This window comes from Calliphora vicina, chromosome 1, assembly GCF_958450345.1.
Source record: "Calliphora vicina chromosome 1, idCalVici1.1, whole genome shotgun sequence".
Taxonomy (NCBI): domain Eukaryota; kingdom Metazoa; phylum Arthropoda; class Insecta; order Diptera; family Calliphoridae; genus Calliphora; species Calliphora vicina.
Genome location: NC_088780.1, coordinates 121,673,961 through 121,692,307, shown reverse-complemented (window position 1 = coordinate 121,692,307; position 18,347 = coordinate 121,673,961). Strand labels below are relative to the sequence as shown.

At 29.5% G+C, this 18,347-nt stretch overlaps 1 protein-coding gene across 3 annotated transcripts in view; it reads right to left on the bottom strand.

The window, feature by feature from the left end:
• The window catches only part of fru (fruitless), a 353,194-nt gene extending 335,775 nt beyond the window's left edge, over positions 1-17,419 (bottom strand). For all 3 annotated transcript variants that reach the window (XM_065515674.1, XM_065515673.1, XM_065515671.1), the window contains exon 1: positions 17,307-17,419. In XM_065515674.1, coding sequence (XP_065371746.1) covers positions 17,307-17,314 — 8 coding nt within the window. In that variant the 5' untranslated portion in view covers positions 17,315-17,419. The remainder of the gene's footprint in view (positions 1-17,306) is intronic.
• Positions 17,420-18,347: the final 928 nt, after the last annotated feature.

Below are 18,347 nucleotides of genomic sequence, written 5' to 3'. Positions count from 1 at the left end.
CGTTACAGGAACATGATAACGGAGTTCTTGTCGCCTCAACTGGAGGGCATGAATCAGTACAACATATTGTTCTAGCAAGACGGAGCCATCTGCCACACAACGCATGCAATAATTGATTTATTGCGGCAATGATTTCCAAAACAAATTCGGATTCAACTGTCCACCAAGAAGCGATTTAAAGCCGTGGGATTTTTTCTTTAGGGTTTTGTGAAATCTCGGGTTTATGCGAATAAATCAGAAACAATTCATGTGCTCAAATCCGAGATCCAACGCTTCATCGGTGAGATACAGCCACATATGTATCTTTGAAAAAGTCAATGAAAATTTCATAAAAAGAGTAATGGCCTGCCATCAGAGCCAGAGTGGGGGCAATTTGTCTTCTTTACAATCCAATAAAAAATCACAACTATCTCAAATCTACGTTTTTTTTATTTTAAAATGAAAAAAAGTGCATTCTTACTGAGACACCCTTTACTTTGGTGAAGGGTAGGTATATACGATTTTTTCAAGATTTTAATTTTTAAAATCGTATCTTAACGAATAAACATGGAAACTTAAGTTATTTTATGAAATTATTTCTTATTATCACTAAAGTTTTCCACTATTTGTGTTTGCACATACATTCCTCAAATTATGTTACAATTTTGCAAAAAAATTCCTTCCAAAATTTCTAAGAATGATTTCATCATAAAAATCTTAGGCAACACATGTAAAATTTGAGAAAATAAAACCTAAAAATATTGTTTTACTTTAACAAAAAACCAAAAAAAACTTTATACATAATGTAGCTTATAAAGGCGGAATGGACTAATATAAACACATACAGACGTTCAGTAACAGACGGCGAAATAAAATATTTGCAACTACAAAAAAAAAAACTGAACTACAACAAACCAACAACAATTGACAGAAAAGAAAAAAAGATCATTTGGAGCTTGGCCTTGAAAATTTAAAAAGAAAGAAGATCATCAGCAGCAAAATAAATACGAAATATAAAACAGCAGCAGCAGCATCAACATCAAATCGCTAAGAAAAAGTCAGAAGAAACGAAAAACAAAGTATGTATAACGTGATAATGCAGCAGTCGCAAATCAACAAAAAATAAATAAAAACAACAACACCATACGTTAAATGGAAGTACAACTGTGTGTGTATGGCTGTCTGTCTGCATTTGTGTAAATTTAAGTTTGTATGTTTCAGTGTATCTGATAATATTAGTTTTGGGGCTTGGTTTTTTTTCTTCTTCGACAACAATAAAAAGTAAAACGAAACAAAACATTTGATTAGAGAGCATCGTCATCATCAATACTCAGCCATCACAGTAGCAGCAGCAGCATCAGCCATCATCTATCTGTCTTTGGCAGAGCAGCAGCGCCAACCGTAGTATTTATATTTATGTGTTAGTGGCTGTAAGAGAGGGAGTTTTTGTTGTTGTTTGTTTACTTCTAAGGGATCACATCATTTTATTGTTTTTTTCTGTTTGAATTTGCAAAAAATATTTCGTTCGTCTTTGTTTTCAAACGATTTTTGGCAAAATTGTTGTTGTTGCTGTTTTCTTATTTAGGTACATACGCACACATTGTATAAATATTTGAAGAAATACGCTTCAATAAGATCTTAAATAAATAATTATGTAATGTTACATGAGCTTTGTAAGAGCAACCAAGACCAAATAATAAAATAATATCTTTCATGTGTGAAAGTTTTTATTTGACTAAATATTTGAACAATGTGAACGTACCCAGCAGTTCTAGGGGACTGTGCTGATCCAGTGATTTTAGCTATAATTTAGGTTGACAACTAGTTATATAAAAATCTACCCTTTTGGATTACAATGAGACTGTCTAATAGCTGGTCCAAAGTAATCAACGCATTGGATTCCCTTACCGGTTACTAAATAGCTGCCTAACTGGCTACTTGCTCATCTGTATAACTAGTTATTTTAACATTTAACATGCGTCGATCTAGTCGTCAAAATTGCCTGACAATTAATTGTCGAGAAACAAATGCATTATTATTATTATTCGAAAGTGATTGTTTCCTGTCTGGTATTACAAAATAAAACGGACTTAGCACTTTTGTATATTCATAGATTATTATTTTATACATAATACTCTGTTATCATGTCGCGATATTGAGACATGATAACAGAGTTCTTTCTGCCTAAATTGGACTTTTTTAGGGTAGGTCGTAGTACTTTAGTACCTCTAACTCACACATTTTTAGACCGATTTCAAAATTTTAAACAATTATAGTTAGGTAAAGAATTAAGCTTTCATAAAATGTATGTATAAGATGTATGTATTTCTAAATTAAAAATTGTAGAACATTTTTTTTTATAGTTTTTTGTTTTTATTCATATGGGCTGAGGGCGAAAATACTAAAAAAGGTGTTAATGAAAAGTTAAATAACTTTTACAATTTTCATCCGATTTGAATTATTAAAACGAGGTTTTGTTGAGAACTAAATTTCCTTAATACATTGGTATAAATTTGTATAAGCTTCCGTATCAAAATAAGCAATGAAAAGCGATTAAAATCAAAACAGTTGATAAATTTTGTTTTTCTTTTAGATATTCTTAACAAAAACAATACTTATAACTAACAAATGTATCAACAAATGCACGTCATTTTAAAGCGTAATCAGTTTTCTTTTTAACCCGGTTAAAAAATTTAAAGTCGGACAGAGACTGACTGAGTTACAAATCGATAAGTTCACGGACATAACTGGTTTTTTCAGAATAACTTCTGAATTTGAGGGTGTCTAATGTACTCAGCAAGCCCTTTAACCTACGCTAGGTCGTTTTCCAAGTTTTTTTTCCATCGTAGCACTGTGTTATTGGTTTATTCATTAAATTTCAACCAAAAAATGTAAATCAATTTTTTTATTAAATATTTGATAATTTTGAAATTTATTATCAACTCGACTTTCTGATATGAAACAGAAAATGTTACAAGTCCCAAAAAAGAACCTATAAGATGCAAACGCACTCTTCTTAGCTGTGATTATTTGTCATTATAAATCATACCAAATAATTAATAAAACTCCATTATCAGATTTCAAATCATGGTTTTTAGAACGTTTTTTGTCTCTCCTGTAATATTTCTGAAAAGCTAACGAAATGTTTAATAAATTAAAATTTTAAGAACAAAACAGACTTATGAAGTCGAATTTATTGAGAGGTATGTACATCGAATTCAATTTAACGTTTGGTAAAATCATCACTAAATTTTTAATGAATATAAGTAAGATTTAGCCTAAACTTATGGAATTGTGAGGAATTTAATTTTAATTTTTAATAGTTTCATTATGTTAATTTATTCTGAAAAAGTGTTTAAGTAGACTCATCGTACTCTACTATTTAGAATCATTGTAATTATTAAAAATATTAGTCTAAAGAGGTTTGTATTGTAAATCAGCAGTTTAGGTTTCAAATCAGACCAATAATGTGTATACAATGAATATAAAGAATGTACAAAACCATGAGATTTCTTAATTTTAGACCTAAATTTTAAAAACCGGTTATCCGTGTGATAAAAACCGGATAAACCGGTTAACCGAAAATTAACAATTCAAATTAACCGGTTCGCAAAAAGAAGAGATTTCGATGAAAACCCGGTTTTCGGTCCATCCCTCTAGGCCCTATCGTGGTTTCAACAGACAGATGTAAACAGTACTTTCCATTTAATTCAAATCTTGGATAAATTCTAGATTTTCCATAATTATTTCAGACCTGTCAATGTTAATCTAAATGGAATCAATTGACGCCCTCATGTTAAATAAGGATCTAATAAATAAATTTCTCATGTTTGGAAAGTAACAAATAAGAGAAATGTAATTTCAAAGTCATATGTGATGTAAAATGTATATTTTGTTAGTACTTTTTTAATTAACAAATTTTGCAATATTAATTACAAAAACATAGCATTTCTATCAAGACATGGGGACAAAATGGGCTACAAATGCCTAAATATCCAAAATTGTGTTTTATTCTCAGCAGTTTTGTACTTTTTTTAACAACAATTTGTATAATGAAAGTGAAAAGATATGTAAACATTAAAAACTGGAAATTCGTACTTTGATAGTACACAATAAGGGACCTAAAGGTACTTTTTGATTTAAAACAAACGGCGTTGTAGCGTGAAATTAAAACGTTTCCTTTCATTCATTGGTACTTTTTGATTTGTTTAAATTTTGATACATAAATTAATACATAATCATAAAAGTGGTCCCTAATAAGTACCATTACGGCACACATTTTGGATTATGTACTTCCTCAAGATCATATCCTTCTTGGTTAATTAACTTAGATTAATATAAATTAACAGAAATGTTAGCGTCTACATACAATCCTGGATAGATTAAAAGCAGAGAATAGCAACAATTTTCTTTTGACACTTCTGACACTTTCTTTTGCTACTTATTGGTTCTTTTTGAATCTTCCCATGGGTCTTTTTGAATTTTTCTATATTAATAAACCTAAAAACACAAGCAGTAGTTCCATTTTTGTGGGGGGTGTAAGACGTAGAAAAAGTCTTCTTTAGCGGATGATACTTTTTGCTTCTTTTATGAAATTAGAAATAAGAAATTTAGCAATTGAAATTTTCCTTAATAAAATAAATTAAATTAGAAATAGTTTTTAATTTTTCCTATTATATTATCCAATCAGAGCTGTTACCTATTCTACAATGAAGTGTTTATAGCCTCATTATTATTAGTGTAGCGTGCTTTGTTAGTGATCTGAAAATTTTATTTGTTTTTTATTTTATTCCATCATTAATGTTTTGCGTTTTATTTTGTGATTTGAAATTTATTTCTATGGATATTTTGTTACTTTTTTCCTAACACCAATTAAATGACAGTTTTTGCCAATAATTTATTGGTTACTTAAAATGCATTCTATTCACAGAAAATGAAAACTAAATAATTAGCTTTAATTTAATTAATTTGAAAGCGATATATTTAGCTGTAGTAAATTTCTACAGATTACGAAATAACAAAAATATGTTGCCCAGAAACTCAAACAAGTCCAATTATAATAAAACTTGTTGGACCAAGATTCGAGAAAAAACTGCATATATTAAAAAACACAAAAGCTAAACCGGTTAAGTATAATTAAATTAGAATTGGAGGGATTCTAAACCAGTTTTATTACCAGTAATTAGTTATTATTTCATTACTTAATTTTAGATTTTTTTAAAAAAAAAATAAAAAAATTAGAACCTAGAGAGCTTCTGAATTCTAAATCGATATCGTTTGCTTAAAATTAAATACAAACATATTTAAATATGTATATAAAAACCCATTCTACAGGAAACAATTTCAAATTCATACAAACGTGCAACTTAAAACAACCAAATAAAAATAAATACTTACATAGATTTACACACACACACATAATCATATGTATGTGTTCGTGTAAGAATGTATGATTCAAAACAAATTTTGTATCTAAGAAATAAAAATAAAAAAAAAATAAAATAATCAAACTCCCTTTTAAAGAATCACAAGCGCATGCGTATAGAAAAAAACAAGCATTTCAAATTTTGTTTTTGTAGTTTTTGTTGTTGCTGACGATTTTTTGCAAAAAACCTTTTTAAAAATGTGTATGTTGGAGCGCAGCTCTAATACGTGACTTACAAACTAAATTAAAAAATGTTCAAGGTTGCAAATGATGGTTTTTTTTGTGTATAAATTTTAAATTTATAAAAAAGTTATTTAGCGGGCTTTCTAGACTTGGTGTTTTTATTTAACTTCTGCGAATTTATTTATTTTCTATATATTTAATTTCATTTGCTTCTTTGTTTTTTTTTCATTTCTGTAACATCAATAAATCAATTGGAATTTTATAAAAAATCAAAACAAAAAGGTACAGTGTACAGTTTAAGGTCTTTTTGTTATAATTTTTTCACAAAATACAGTATAAACGTTTTTGAAATAACAAAATTAAGTTCGAAAGTGGATTGTTTATTAATATGATTCCTTGGTGTATTCCACGTACGAGTACTAAAAGTGAAAGGCTTCATTAGAACAAATATTTAATCCTAAAATGGGCAACATAGGCATACCTATGTGGATATCCTCATTAATTCAGTTCAAAATTAGTTCTAGTTCTACACCATTTCCAATTGTATTTCAGAAATTTCCAATTGATTTTCAGAAATTTCTAATTATATTTCAGAAAATTCCAATTAAATTTCAGACTTTAAAAGTTTCTAATTGTATTTCAGAAATTGCCAATTGTATTTCTATTGGCATTTTCTGAAATACAAATGGAAATTTCTGAAATACAATTAGAAATTTAATTTTTAGTTCAGTTGTAGTTCAAGTTCAGTTCTAGTTCAGTTCTAGTTCAGTTCTAGTTCAGTTCTAGTTCAGTTCTAGTTCAGTTCTAGTTCAGTTCTAGTTCAGTTCTAGTTCAGTTCTAGTTCAGTTCTAGTTCAGTTCTAGTTCAGTTCTAGATCAGTTCTAGTTCAGTTCTAGTTCAGTTCTAGTTCAGTTCTAGTTCAGTTCTAGTTCAGTTCTAGTTCAGTTCTAGTTCAGTTCTAGTTCAGTTCTAGTTCAGTTCTAGTTCAGTTCTAGTTCAGTTCTAGTTCAGTTCTAGTTCAGTTCTAGTTCAGTTCTAGTTCAGTTCTAGTTCAGTTCTAGTTCAGTTCTAGTTCAGTTCTAGTTCAGTTCTAGTTCAGTTCTAGTTCAGTTCTAGTTCAGTTCTAGTTCAGTTCTAGTTCAGTTCTAGTTCAGTTCTAGTTCAGTTCTAGTTCAGTTCTAGTTCAGTTCTAGTTCAGTTCTAGTTCAGTTCTAGTTCAGTTCTAGTTCAGTTCTAGTTCAGTTCTAGTTCAGTTCTAGTTCAGTTCTAGTTCAGTTCTAGTTCTAGTTCAGTTCTAGTTCAGTTCTAGTTCAGTTCTAGTTCAGTTCTAGTTCAGTTCTAGTTCAGTTCTAGTTCAGTTCTAGTTCAGTTCTAGTTCAGTTCTAGTTCAGTTCTAGTTCAGTTCTAGTTCAGTTCTAGTTCAGTTCTAGTTCAGTTCTAGTTCAGTTCTAGTTCAGTTCTAGTTCAGCTCTAGTTCAGTTCTAGTTCAGTTCTAGTTCAGTTCTAGTTCAGTTCTAGTTCAGTTCTAGTTCAGCTCTAGTTCAGTTCTAGTTCAGTTCTAGTTCAGTTCTAGTTCAGTTCTAGTTCAGTTCTAGTTCAGTTCTAGTTCAGTTCTAGTTCAGTTCTAGTTCAGTTCTAGTTCAGTTCTAGTTCAGTTCTAGTTCAGTTCTAGTTCAGTTCTAGTTCAGTTCTAGTTCAGTTCTAGTTCAGTTCTAGTTCAGTTCTAGTTCAGTTCTAGTTCAGTTCTAGTTCAGTTCTAGTTCAGTTCTAGTTCAGTTCTAGTTCAGTTCTAGTTCAGTTCTAGTTCAGTTCTAGTTCAGTTCTAGTTCAGTTCTAGTTCAGTTCTAGTTCAGTTCTAGTTCAGTTCTAGTTCAGTTCTAGTTCAGTTCTAGTTCAGTTCTAGTTCAGTTCTAGTTCAGTTCTAGTTCAGTTCTAGTTCAGTTCTAGTTCAGTTCTAGTTCAGTTCTAGTTCAGTTCTAGTTCAGTTCTAGTTCAGTTCTAGTTCAGTTCTAGTTCAGTTCTAGTTCAGTTCTAGTTCAGTTCTAGTTCAGTTCTAGTTCAGTTCTAGTTCAGTTCTAGTTCAGTTCTAGTTCAGTTCTAGTTCAGTTCTAGTTCAGTTCTAGTTCAGTTCTAGTTCAGTTCTAGTTCAGTTCTAGTTCAGTTCTAGTTCAGTTCTAGTTCAGTTCTAGTTCAGTTCTAGTTCAGTTCTAGTTCAGTTCTAGTTCAGTTCTAGTTCAGTTCTAGTTCAGTTCTAGTTCAGTTCTAGTTCAGTTCTAGTTCAGTTCTAGTTCAGTTCTAGTTCAGTTCTAGTTCAGTTCTAGTTCAGTTCTAGTTCAGTTCTAGTTCAGTTCTAGTTCAGTTCTAGTTCAGTTCTAGTTCAGTTCTAGTTCAGTTCTAGTTCAGTTCTAGTTCAGTTCTAGTTCAGTTCTAGTTCAGTTCTAGTTCAGTTCTAGTTCAGTTCTAGTTCAGTTCTAGTTCAGTTCTAGTTCAGTTCTAGTTCAGTTCTAGTTCAGTTCTAGTTCAGTTCTAGTTCAGTTCTAGTTCAGTTCTAGTTCAGTTCTAGTTCAGTTCTAGTTCTAGTTCAGTTCTAGTTCAGTTCTAGTTCAGTTCTAGTTCAGTTCTAGTTCAGTTCTAGTTCAGTTCTAGTTCAGTTCTAGTTCAGTTCTAGTTCAGTTCTAGTTCAGTTCTAGTTCAGTTCTAGTTCAGTTCTAGTTCAGTTCTAGTTCAGTTCTAGTTCAGTTCAGTTCTAGTTCAGTTCTAGTTCAGTTCTAGTTCAGTTCTAGTTCAGTTCTAGTTCAGTTCTAGTTCAGTTCTAGTTCAGTTCTAGTTCAGTTCTAGTTCAGTTCTAGTTCAGTTCTAGTTCAGTTCTAGTTCAGTTCTAGTTCAGTTCTAGTTCAGTTCTAGTTCAGTTCTAGTTCAGTTCTAGTTCAGTTCTAGTTCAGTTCTAGTTCAGTTCTAGTTCAGTTCTAGTTCAGTTCTAGTTCAGTTCTAGTTCAGTTCTAGTTCAGTTCTAGTTCAGTTCTAGTTCAGTTCTAGTTCAGTTCTAGTTCAGTTCTAGTTCAGTTCTAGTTCAGTTCTAGTTCAGTTCTAGTTCAGTTCTAGTTCAGTTCTAGTTCAGTTCTAGTTCAGTTCTAGTTCAGTTCTAGTTCAGTTCTAGTTCAGTTCTAGTTCAGTTCTAGTTCAGTTCTAGTTCAGTTCTAGTTCAGTTCTAGTTCAGTTCTAGTTCAGTTCTAGTTCAGTTCTAGTTCAGTTCTAGTTCAGTTCTAGTTCAGTTCTAGTTCAGTTCTAGTTCAGTTCTAGTTCAGTTCTAGTTCAGTTCTAGTTCAGTTCTAGTTCAGTTCTAGTTCAGTTCTAGTTCAGTTCTAGTTCAGTTCTAGTTCAGTTCTAGTTCAGTTCTAGTTCAGTTCTAGTTCAGTTCTAGTTCAGTTCTAGTTCAGTTCTAGTTCAGTTCTAGTTCAGTTCTAGTTCAGTTCTAGTTCAGTTCTAGTTCAGTTCTAGTTCAGTTCTAGTTCAGTTCTAGTTCAGTTCTAGTTCAGTTCTAGTTCAGTTCTAGTTCAGTTCTAGTTCAGTTCTAGTTCAGTTCTAGTTCAGTTCTAGTTCAGTTCTAGTTCAGTTCTAGTTCAGTTCTAGTTCAGTTCTAGTTCAGTTCTAGTTCAGTTCTAGTTCAGTTCTAGTTCAGTTCTAGTTCAGTTCTAGTTCAGTTCTAGTTCAGTTCTAGTTCAGTTCTAGTTCAGTTCTAGTTCAGTTCTAGTTCAGTTCTAGTTCAGTTCTAGTTCAGTTCTAGTTCAGTTCTAGTTCAGTTCTAGTTCAGTTCTAGTTCAGTTCTAGTTCAGTTCTAGTTCAGTTCTAGTTCAGTTCTAGTTCAGTTCTAGTTCAGTTCTAGTTCAGTTCTAGTTCAGTTCTAGTTCAGTTCTAGTTCAGTTCTAGTTCAGTTCTAGTTCAGTTCTAGTTCAGTTCTAGTTCAGTTCTAGTTCAGTTCTAGTTCAGTTCTAGTTCAGTTCTAGTTCAGTTCTAGTTCAGTTCTAGTTCAGTTCTAGTTCAGTTCTAGTTCAGTTCTAGTTCAGTTCTAGTTCAGTTCTAGTTCAGTTCTAGTTCAGTTCTAGTTCAGTTCTAGTTCAGTTCTAGTTCAGTTCTAGTTCAGTTCTAGTTCAGTTCTAGTTCAGTTCTAGTTCAGTTCTAGTTCAGTTCTAGTTCAGTTCTAGTTCAGTTCTAGTTCAGTTCTAGTTCAGTTTTATATCAATAAAACGACATTTCGAATTGTTCAATTAATAATTCTCCTATATGTACGAATAACAAAGTCACAATTCCAAATCTTTTTCTCAGTAGTTTTTGTGTGTCAATTTAAATTATTATTAATTAACTATAGATTTCATTAAGCAATTAAATGATAAAGTTGTATTACTTTTTTTTGCCAATTCTATTTGTACAAGTTTTGATAAGAAAACTTTGAAAACGTAAACCCATAAACAAAACTTAGGGTGTAGTCCATACAACAGCAGCAGCTGGCTGGACCCTGATCAATGTAATAAATGATGTCGAATGTAACGAACTATAGTAATAAAAACATCATGAAATTATCATAAAATTGTAGTTTTTATTAATGAGCAAATGAAGCTATGAATGAATGAACTTCATTAATTTCCATATGACTTGAAGCGAAGTGTTAAAAACAAGTAGAAAAATTAAATGTTTGAAAAATTTTAAAATAAATAAAAAAATGTTTTCATAAAAACGTGTTTTAAAGATTATTTTAGTTAGTTTTTTTGTAATCGAACTACAAATAAAATTAAATTATTGTGCCATTTAGAATCTTGTAATGAAAAATTAAAAGAAAAATAAATGCTTCAACTTTAACCTAAATGACCCTGTAGATGCCTGTCACCAGTATTTCAATATCAATACAAAATTAAAATTATAAAACATGATTATTGGCAAATAAAAAAAAATTAAATAAAAAATAGTAGTGGAATTAAGCAGCAGTTTATATTTATATATAATACGAATTTTAATAGTAGTACACTTATGTTAAGTAACTATATTTATTTAAGTGATTTGAAACTTAGCTTCCAAGTGTATTGAAATATTTTGAGTGTACATTTGTACTACTGTTTAATATTGAAATTAAGAAAATTTAGTAAAAGGAACTGGCAAGACTTTTCTTATTGCTGTACACTGATAAACATAATTTTATGTATATCTGTATTATATCTTGAGCTAAACTTTAATTCCATCATAAGACACTACACCCCCATAGAGTAGCGTGCTAAATAGAACCAATATTATTTATAATCAATTATCTTATTTAATTTTCAAATGACATCATGCCATCAGAGTGGGGATGATGTACAATTTTGTATATTTTTTTCTTCTTAATACTCTCGTACAACTTTAAAATACGCCTTTGCATGAAATTAATACGGGTGCCATTAAATTGAAATAAAACAAATAAATTTTTTTATTACAAATAATCTTAAATACATGTTTTCCACATGCAAATAAGTAGTAAGTAGTTTCCAGTTAAAGTTTTTATTTTTTCTTTATCGTAAATGTCTATCAATTAATTATTAATAAAATACAGATTTATTACTATTAAAACAAATAAAGCAACAAAATAAATTTATATCATGATTCTCTACATATAGACAACAAAAAGAAAAACAATAGAATGAACAGTGATTTAATATTTCAATTTTTTATTTTATGTTTTTTTTTTTTTGTTAAATGCAACACAATTTCTATAAAGAAAGGTCATGTGTAGTCGAGAATGAAAAAGTATTTAAGTAAACAAATGAATATGGGTGTTAATCATATCAAGAAAATATGCACCAATTATGCACAAGACCAGTTTCAATAAATAAGTCAAGTAAGTAAGTGAATGAGTTGAGTTACTTACTCATCAACATCATCATCATGATCATCATCATCACCAATATGGTCGGTCGCCTGTATTTCTGATGATGATGATACATTTAAGCTTTAATTTAGTGTGCTGTGCGTTTGGAGCAGCAACAACATTTTGATATGATAATTGAAATGCGTAGAGTGTAATACACTTCATTACTGAATTCAAATTGGAATTAAAATTGGATGTATTACAACCGCCCACATCTAATTGCCTGCGAACAGAACACATTTTTTTTGTTTCTTTATTTCAATTTTAAATCTATTAGACACAATGATTAATGAGTGCCGAGTTGGCTCATCTAATGCACGGGGTTATTAAGATTTAGGAAACATAGTGACACAGTCAAAAAACTGTTTATTTCAAAAAATTATTTGCTTTGATTTTGTTGAAAAATAAAAATATACAGTAAGTAGGAGGTTGGTTACCTCCTGGTGCATATTCCATTTCTACTTATTTCTTAACTAAGCAATTCGATTTTTCTTTTGTTCGCATAAAACGAATAATTCGAATAAAAGATTTTAACTTGTTCGAATAATTCGATCACTCATTTAAAATTAATCGAATTATTCGAATAATTCAAATTTTTTTAAAAAAGTAATGAATAAAGTTTTGATGTAGGTTTTTAATATTTTATTGTTGAAGAAAAACAAAAAATAACATTAAAGTTAACAATTCAAGTATTGATAATGTTAAAAAAACATTCGAAAATAAAGTCCATCATTAAATTGTCATCAGAAATATTCTGATTAGATTCCCTCCCGAACAATCTACAAAACAATTGATATTGAAAAATTTGACTTTGATCTTCACGATTTAAGGGTTAACGTTTTCCGATTTTAGGAAAACTTTCAGACTATATTTAGAATTATCTGGACTATAATATTCTGAATAGATTTTACTTAAAATTAATAACAGTAAGGAAATTGGGCTCATTCGCCAATAAATTTGTTTTTCTCGAAAATCGCAAAATTTATATCGCAGGTACGGAAAAAGTATAGGAGGTATTGACATAATTTTTTCACATTTTTATTCCCTATTATGTTGTCAATAAATTCCAATGTGATAATCAACAAATTCTAAAATTTGTTTAACAAAATTTTTAAAAATTTTAAAATGGTGTTTTGAAATTGCCGTTAAAAAAACTTATTTTTTTGGTTATACCTGCGAATAGGTTAACGGTTTCCTACTAAGACAAAAACTCATATACAAGTAAATATGGATATATTTTAAGTAAGAATAAACTTTTGTTTTAATATTTCTCAAAATATGTTAATTTTGTTTCTACATTTCTTGTTCTAGTGAATTTTTAATAGCTTTAACATTTTTTAACCAATTTTTGTCTTTTATTATCTCATAAGAACGAAAATTACATACACATTTAGATTATTTTAAAATTATTTGCAAAAGTAATTTTTAATGGCAACATTTTTACAAAAACTGAAAAAATTGCATATTTTCCCCTTGAAAATGCACCTCAAAACTTTGAGCGACGAGCGGCAATTGCAAAAGTATTCAGCGGGTACCGTTTCAACGTTTCAAACATTTAATTCTAAGGGACACTCTAATATACACAGAAAAAACTAATTCTTAAACCGTTTCAATTCAAATATTTGTCACATATCAAGTATTCATTTGCTCAAAAACAAAATTTCTTGATATTTTCTATTGAATTTGATTATTTTGACAATTGAATATACAATTTTCGTTATTGGTTGAATTTCAAATACAAAAATTATTGAATAGATAATTTTCGTAATTGAAAACACATTTTTGTTATTTTTTGTGTTTCAATTACGAAAATTATTTATTCATTTAATTTTTGTATTTGAAATTCAACCAATAACGAAAATTGTTTATTCAATTGTCAAAATAATCAAACTCAAAATTCAATAGAAAATATCAAGAAATTTTGTTTTTGAGCAAATGAATACTTAATTTAATTATGAAATAATTGAAACCAGTTCAATATGGGTTTTCCTCAAATTTCATGAAAATCGGCCCAAAAATATATAACATTTCAGTATATTTTCATTAGAAATTCCAAATATTGAAAAATTTGACCTTTGACCTTCACGATTCAAAGGTTATCGTTTTCCGATTTTAGTAAAACTTTCAGAACATATTTAAAATTACAAGGACTATAATATTGTGAATAGGTTTTACTTAAAAATTATAACATTAAGGAAATTGGACTCATTCGCCTAAATGTGGACAAAAAATTAGTTTTTCTTGAAAAACGCAAAATTTAAATCGCAGGTACGGAAAAACTGTAAGAGGTATTGACATAATTTTTTCATATTTTTATTCCCTATTTTGATCTCAATAAACCCCAATGTGATGATCGAAAAAAAATGAAATTTGTTTAACAAAATTTTTAAAATTTTGAAAATGGAGTTTTGAAACAGCCGTTAAAAAAAATATTTTTTTTGGCCATACCTTCGAATAGGTTAACGGTATCCTACGAAGACAAAAACTCATATACAAGTAAATATGGACATATTTTAAGTAAAAATGAGCTTTTATTTTAATTTTTCTCGAAATATCTTAATTTGTTTCCTAAATTTTTTGTTCAAGTGGCCTGAAACACGTTAATGGGCTGGCGAATTTGTAATAACTTTAAAATTTTTTAATCAAACTTTGTCATTTATATCTCATTACAACGATAATTACGTACATATTTCGATTCTTTTGCATTCAATTGCAAAAGTATTTATTTAGTAGCAAAATTTTTTCAAAAACTGAAAAATTTGCATTTTTCTCTAATTTTGGCGATAATACAGTTTTTGGGTCATTTTGAACCAAAGGAGATACAGGGTTAATTTCCAAAAATTTTTTTTAATGTAATATTCATTAATATAAATAAATCTACACATTTCTAGAAAACAATGCAGAAAGTTAACGAGTTTCACCTATTTATTCCATATTAAAGTAAAATTTTGCATATATCTGAACTTTGACCTCGATGCGCGTCCAGAAATCGTTGCCCTATTTGGCTCAAATTTTCAGCACTTAACATTTAGGCCTAGTGTCACAATATTCCACCCGGCACTCTTTGAAATCTAAAAAAAAAAAATCGGCTGTCACTCTAATGTATATACGGAATTCAAGTCACCTTATTTGATTGCGATCGGTCCACAATTAGTCATAGCTCCCATATAAGGCCCTCTTGCGAATATCATTCACGAAAATAAATTGTTGAAATTTTGAAATTAAAGTTTTTGGTGAAACTCTATATTTCATACTGTAATATTCCATTATGGCAACGCTTGGCCCTCATGTTGCAATATCTGTTAAAATGAATTTAGAATGAAGTGGTTGCGAAGTTTTGCCTCACCCGCTTTATAGTCCAGACCGTGCTCCGGCCGACAACTATTTTTTTCAATCGATGCAGAACGCTTTCTCTGGGATACGCTTCACTGTGGAACAGATTATTCGAAATTGGCTTGATTCGTTCTTGGGCTCAAAAAATGATCAGTTCGTTTGGCTCCGAATCCATATGTTGCCAGGAAGATGTTAAAAATTCATATCTAACAATGGTTAATACTTTGAATAAATTTATATTGTACAGATGTTTCAAAATAAAAGCTAAAATTTTTTTTTAAAAAAAATCCGCATTTTGAAGTCATACACCCAATATATAGAAATTGGCCCCCTGTCTTTAAAAGTTTGCCCAGTTGTCATATCAAATTTCCACTTTTGTTGTTGTATGTATAATGACACACCATAAACAAATAATACAACAATAACTAAAAAAAATTTTTTTGTTCAAAAACTACTGCATTAATTGCAAAAACAATAGTAACACTAACACCACCTGCAATGATACAGTGAGTATTGTTGCTGTAGTTTTTTTGTTTTTGTTAATTAAATAAACTAAATGACAACTAAATTAGTCTTATTTGACATGTTAACTCTATGCATAAGTATGTTTGAGTGTAAAGCTAAATGTGAGCTTGTAATATTTTTATCATTTAAATTTTACTGTATTATTTTTACACATGAATACATGTCACACACAAAAAAAAAGAAAACTATTTAATTCTATTCAAATTACAATTTTTTTGTTTTTTAATTTTTTATCCGCTGCTGTATGTAGTAGGCGAATTTTACAAATTAGTAAACTGCATTGCATGTTGTAGTTTATTTATAATTGATGACGATTTTCTTTAATTTTTTTTTTTGTAAAAATTTATAAAATTGTTGCTCAAAACTAATAAAATTTCTAGCCGAGGTTTTGTTTGTTAGTTAAAGCTCGTTAAATCTTAATTTTATTTTTTATTAAACCTTGATTTTTTTATGTGATTTAAAAAAAAATCTTTTAAAGTTCTTTGAAACGCATTTGGAAATCATTAAAGCCAATTGTAATCATGTTGAGATAAAAACAAAACTGCGGGTTACTAACAATATTGTTTTTTTTTTTTTTTTGGTTATGTGATTTTATACTTTTTTTATTTGTTTGCCTAAATAAAACATGGTTTAATTAAGATTTATAGGTCTATTTGATTTTCTAGTCAACTGCACAAAATTGCAATAGACTTTAGTCATTTAATTTTGAGTTTTTGTTTATTTGAATTTGTAAAAAATTTACAAACAATTGGGCAAATCTAAATAGACAACTAAATAATAAAAAATAATAAAAATATGTACATATACTATATATATTTGTTTCATTTGTTGGGATTGGAAACTGAAAATCAGCTTAAAACAATGGATAACGGAAATATGTAAAAACTATTAAAACAAACACCTGAAATTTTCTTAAAATATACAAGTATTAATTTTGCAGCATTTTTAACAATATTTATTCAGATCTAAATAATTTAATACCAAAATCTACACAGTTTTGTTATCTCATGACTTCATTACTGAGTTTTTTATATCCTACACTACCATATTGGGTTTGTTCCCAGAAATATTAGTAATATTAGTCTACCCCCAAATATTAGTCTACCCACCTTAAAGTATAATGATCTCATTGAATCACTTTCTTAGTCGATTACACGATGTCCGTCCATCCATCCATCCGATTGGCTGGCTGACTTGCTGTATATGGGCAATTCCACGAGAATGATAACCACGACTGAAAAACCAAAAGCCTTGAATTGAAATTGGTTCATTCTGTCACCTAGCCCCCATACAAATGTCCTCCGAAATAGAACTTTATCGATCATAAATATTTACTTTATATATCGCATTGGTTCTTCTAAAGAGCGTCAACTCAAAATTTTAAAATGTTCAGTAGAAGCAAAAAACTATTTTTTTTCAATACATTACAATGAAACGGATACAACTGAATTTTTTGGCGAAAGAGTAAATAATGATAGCAGATTTTTACAGTGGGTAGATATTTCCACTGCATATCGATTTCTTGCAAAACTGAAAATTGGAAAATTTTGAGTTGACGCTCTTTAGAGGAAACAGTGCGATATATAGGTCTCTACACAAATTTCGTTCCAAATAAGTTTTATACAATATATATGGAAGTAAGACCAACTAATTTTATGATGATCGGCACATAATTAGTCATAGCTCCCACTTCCGAAAATCACTTACAGAAATAAATTATTAAAATTTTAAAAGAGATCGACCTTACTTGTTTTTAGCATGAAATCGACCTTACTTGTTTTTAGCATGAAATAATGATTGAAAACAACGTCAATTAACTAACAAAAATTTGCAGTTCTGTTCAGTCTGATCAGTTTTTAAATTATAATTTTCGTATTCACCCTAATAAATCTTAATATCTAAATTCTACAATTTTCTTGATTTTGAACTCTTAGTACAACAAATTATTAACAATATGAATAAACATACCTTGTCATCTTGAAATTTTGGCCGCTATCAACACATTTATGCACAAATTTGTTTTTGAAATTCTCTCTAAATTTGCTTCTTTTTGCACTTAAAAATTGTTATTTTGTATTTATGTACATATATTTTATTAAATATGGTTTTTATTTAGTAAATGTAATTATGTAATTTTTTAAATATTGTAACACAAAATTCAAATGTTTACTTTTTTTTGGGGTTTTTATCTTTTCCAATTGTTGTAAAGTGTTTTAAATCAGGTGCTGAAATAATAAAAATAAATCAAATTAAATAAAATAAAAGCAAAAAAAAAAACAAGTAAGAAAGTATGGTCGGTCAAGCCCGACCATATAATACCCTACACTAAGTAAAAGAACAAAAACATTTTTCTTTTAAAATTTCACAATTTATATTTTTGAGTGATTTTCGGAAGTGGGCCTTATGAAATTAGGTCGTGTGATTTATGTCTACATGAAAGTTTACTATGTTGAATTTTGTGAGTATACCAAAATTTTTAAGCGATTTATGCACGTGATTTTCGGAAGCGGGTCTATATGGGAGCTATGAATAATTATGGACCGATGTTAGCAAAATTTGGTGACATGAATTTTGTGTATATAAAACTTATTTGGAGTGGAATTTGTGTAGATACATATATAAATTAAACATTTATGACCGATAAAGTCCAATTTCGGGAGGATATTTGTATGGGGGCTAGGTGAAATAATGGACCGATTTCAGCCAGTTTTAATAGACTTGGTCCTTGAGCCGAAAGAATAATATGTACCAAATTTCATCGCAATATCTTCAAAATTGCGACCTGTACTCTGCACACAAGGTTTACATGGACAGCCAGCCAGCTAGCCGACGAGACGGACGAACATCGTTTAATCGACTCAGAAAGTGATTCTAAGTCGATCGGTATACTTTAAGGTGGGTGTTAGACTAATATTTTTGGGCGTTACAAACATCTGCACAAGCGCATTATACCCTCCCCACTATGGTGGTGTAGGGTATAAAAACAACATGTAAGAGTGTTATATTCGT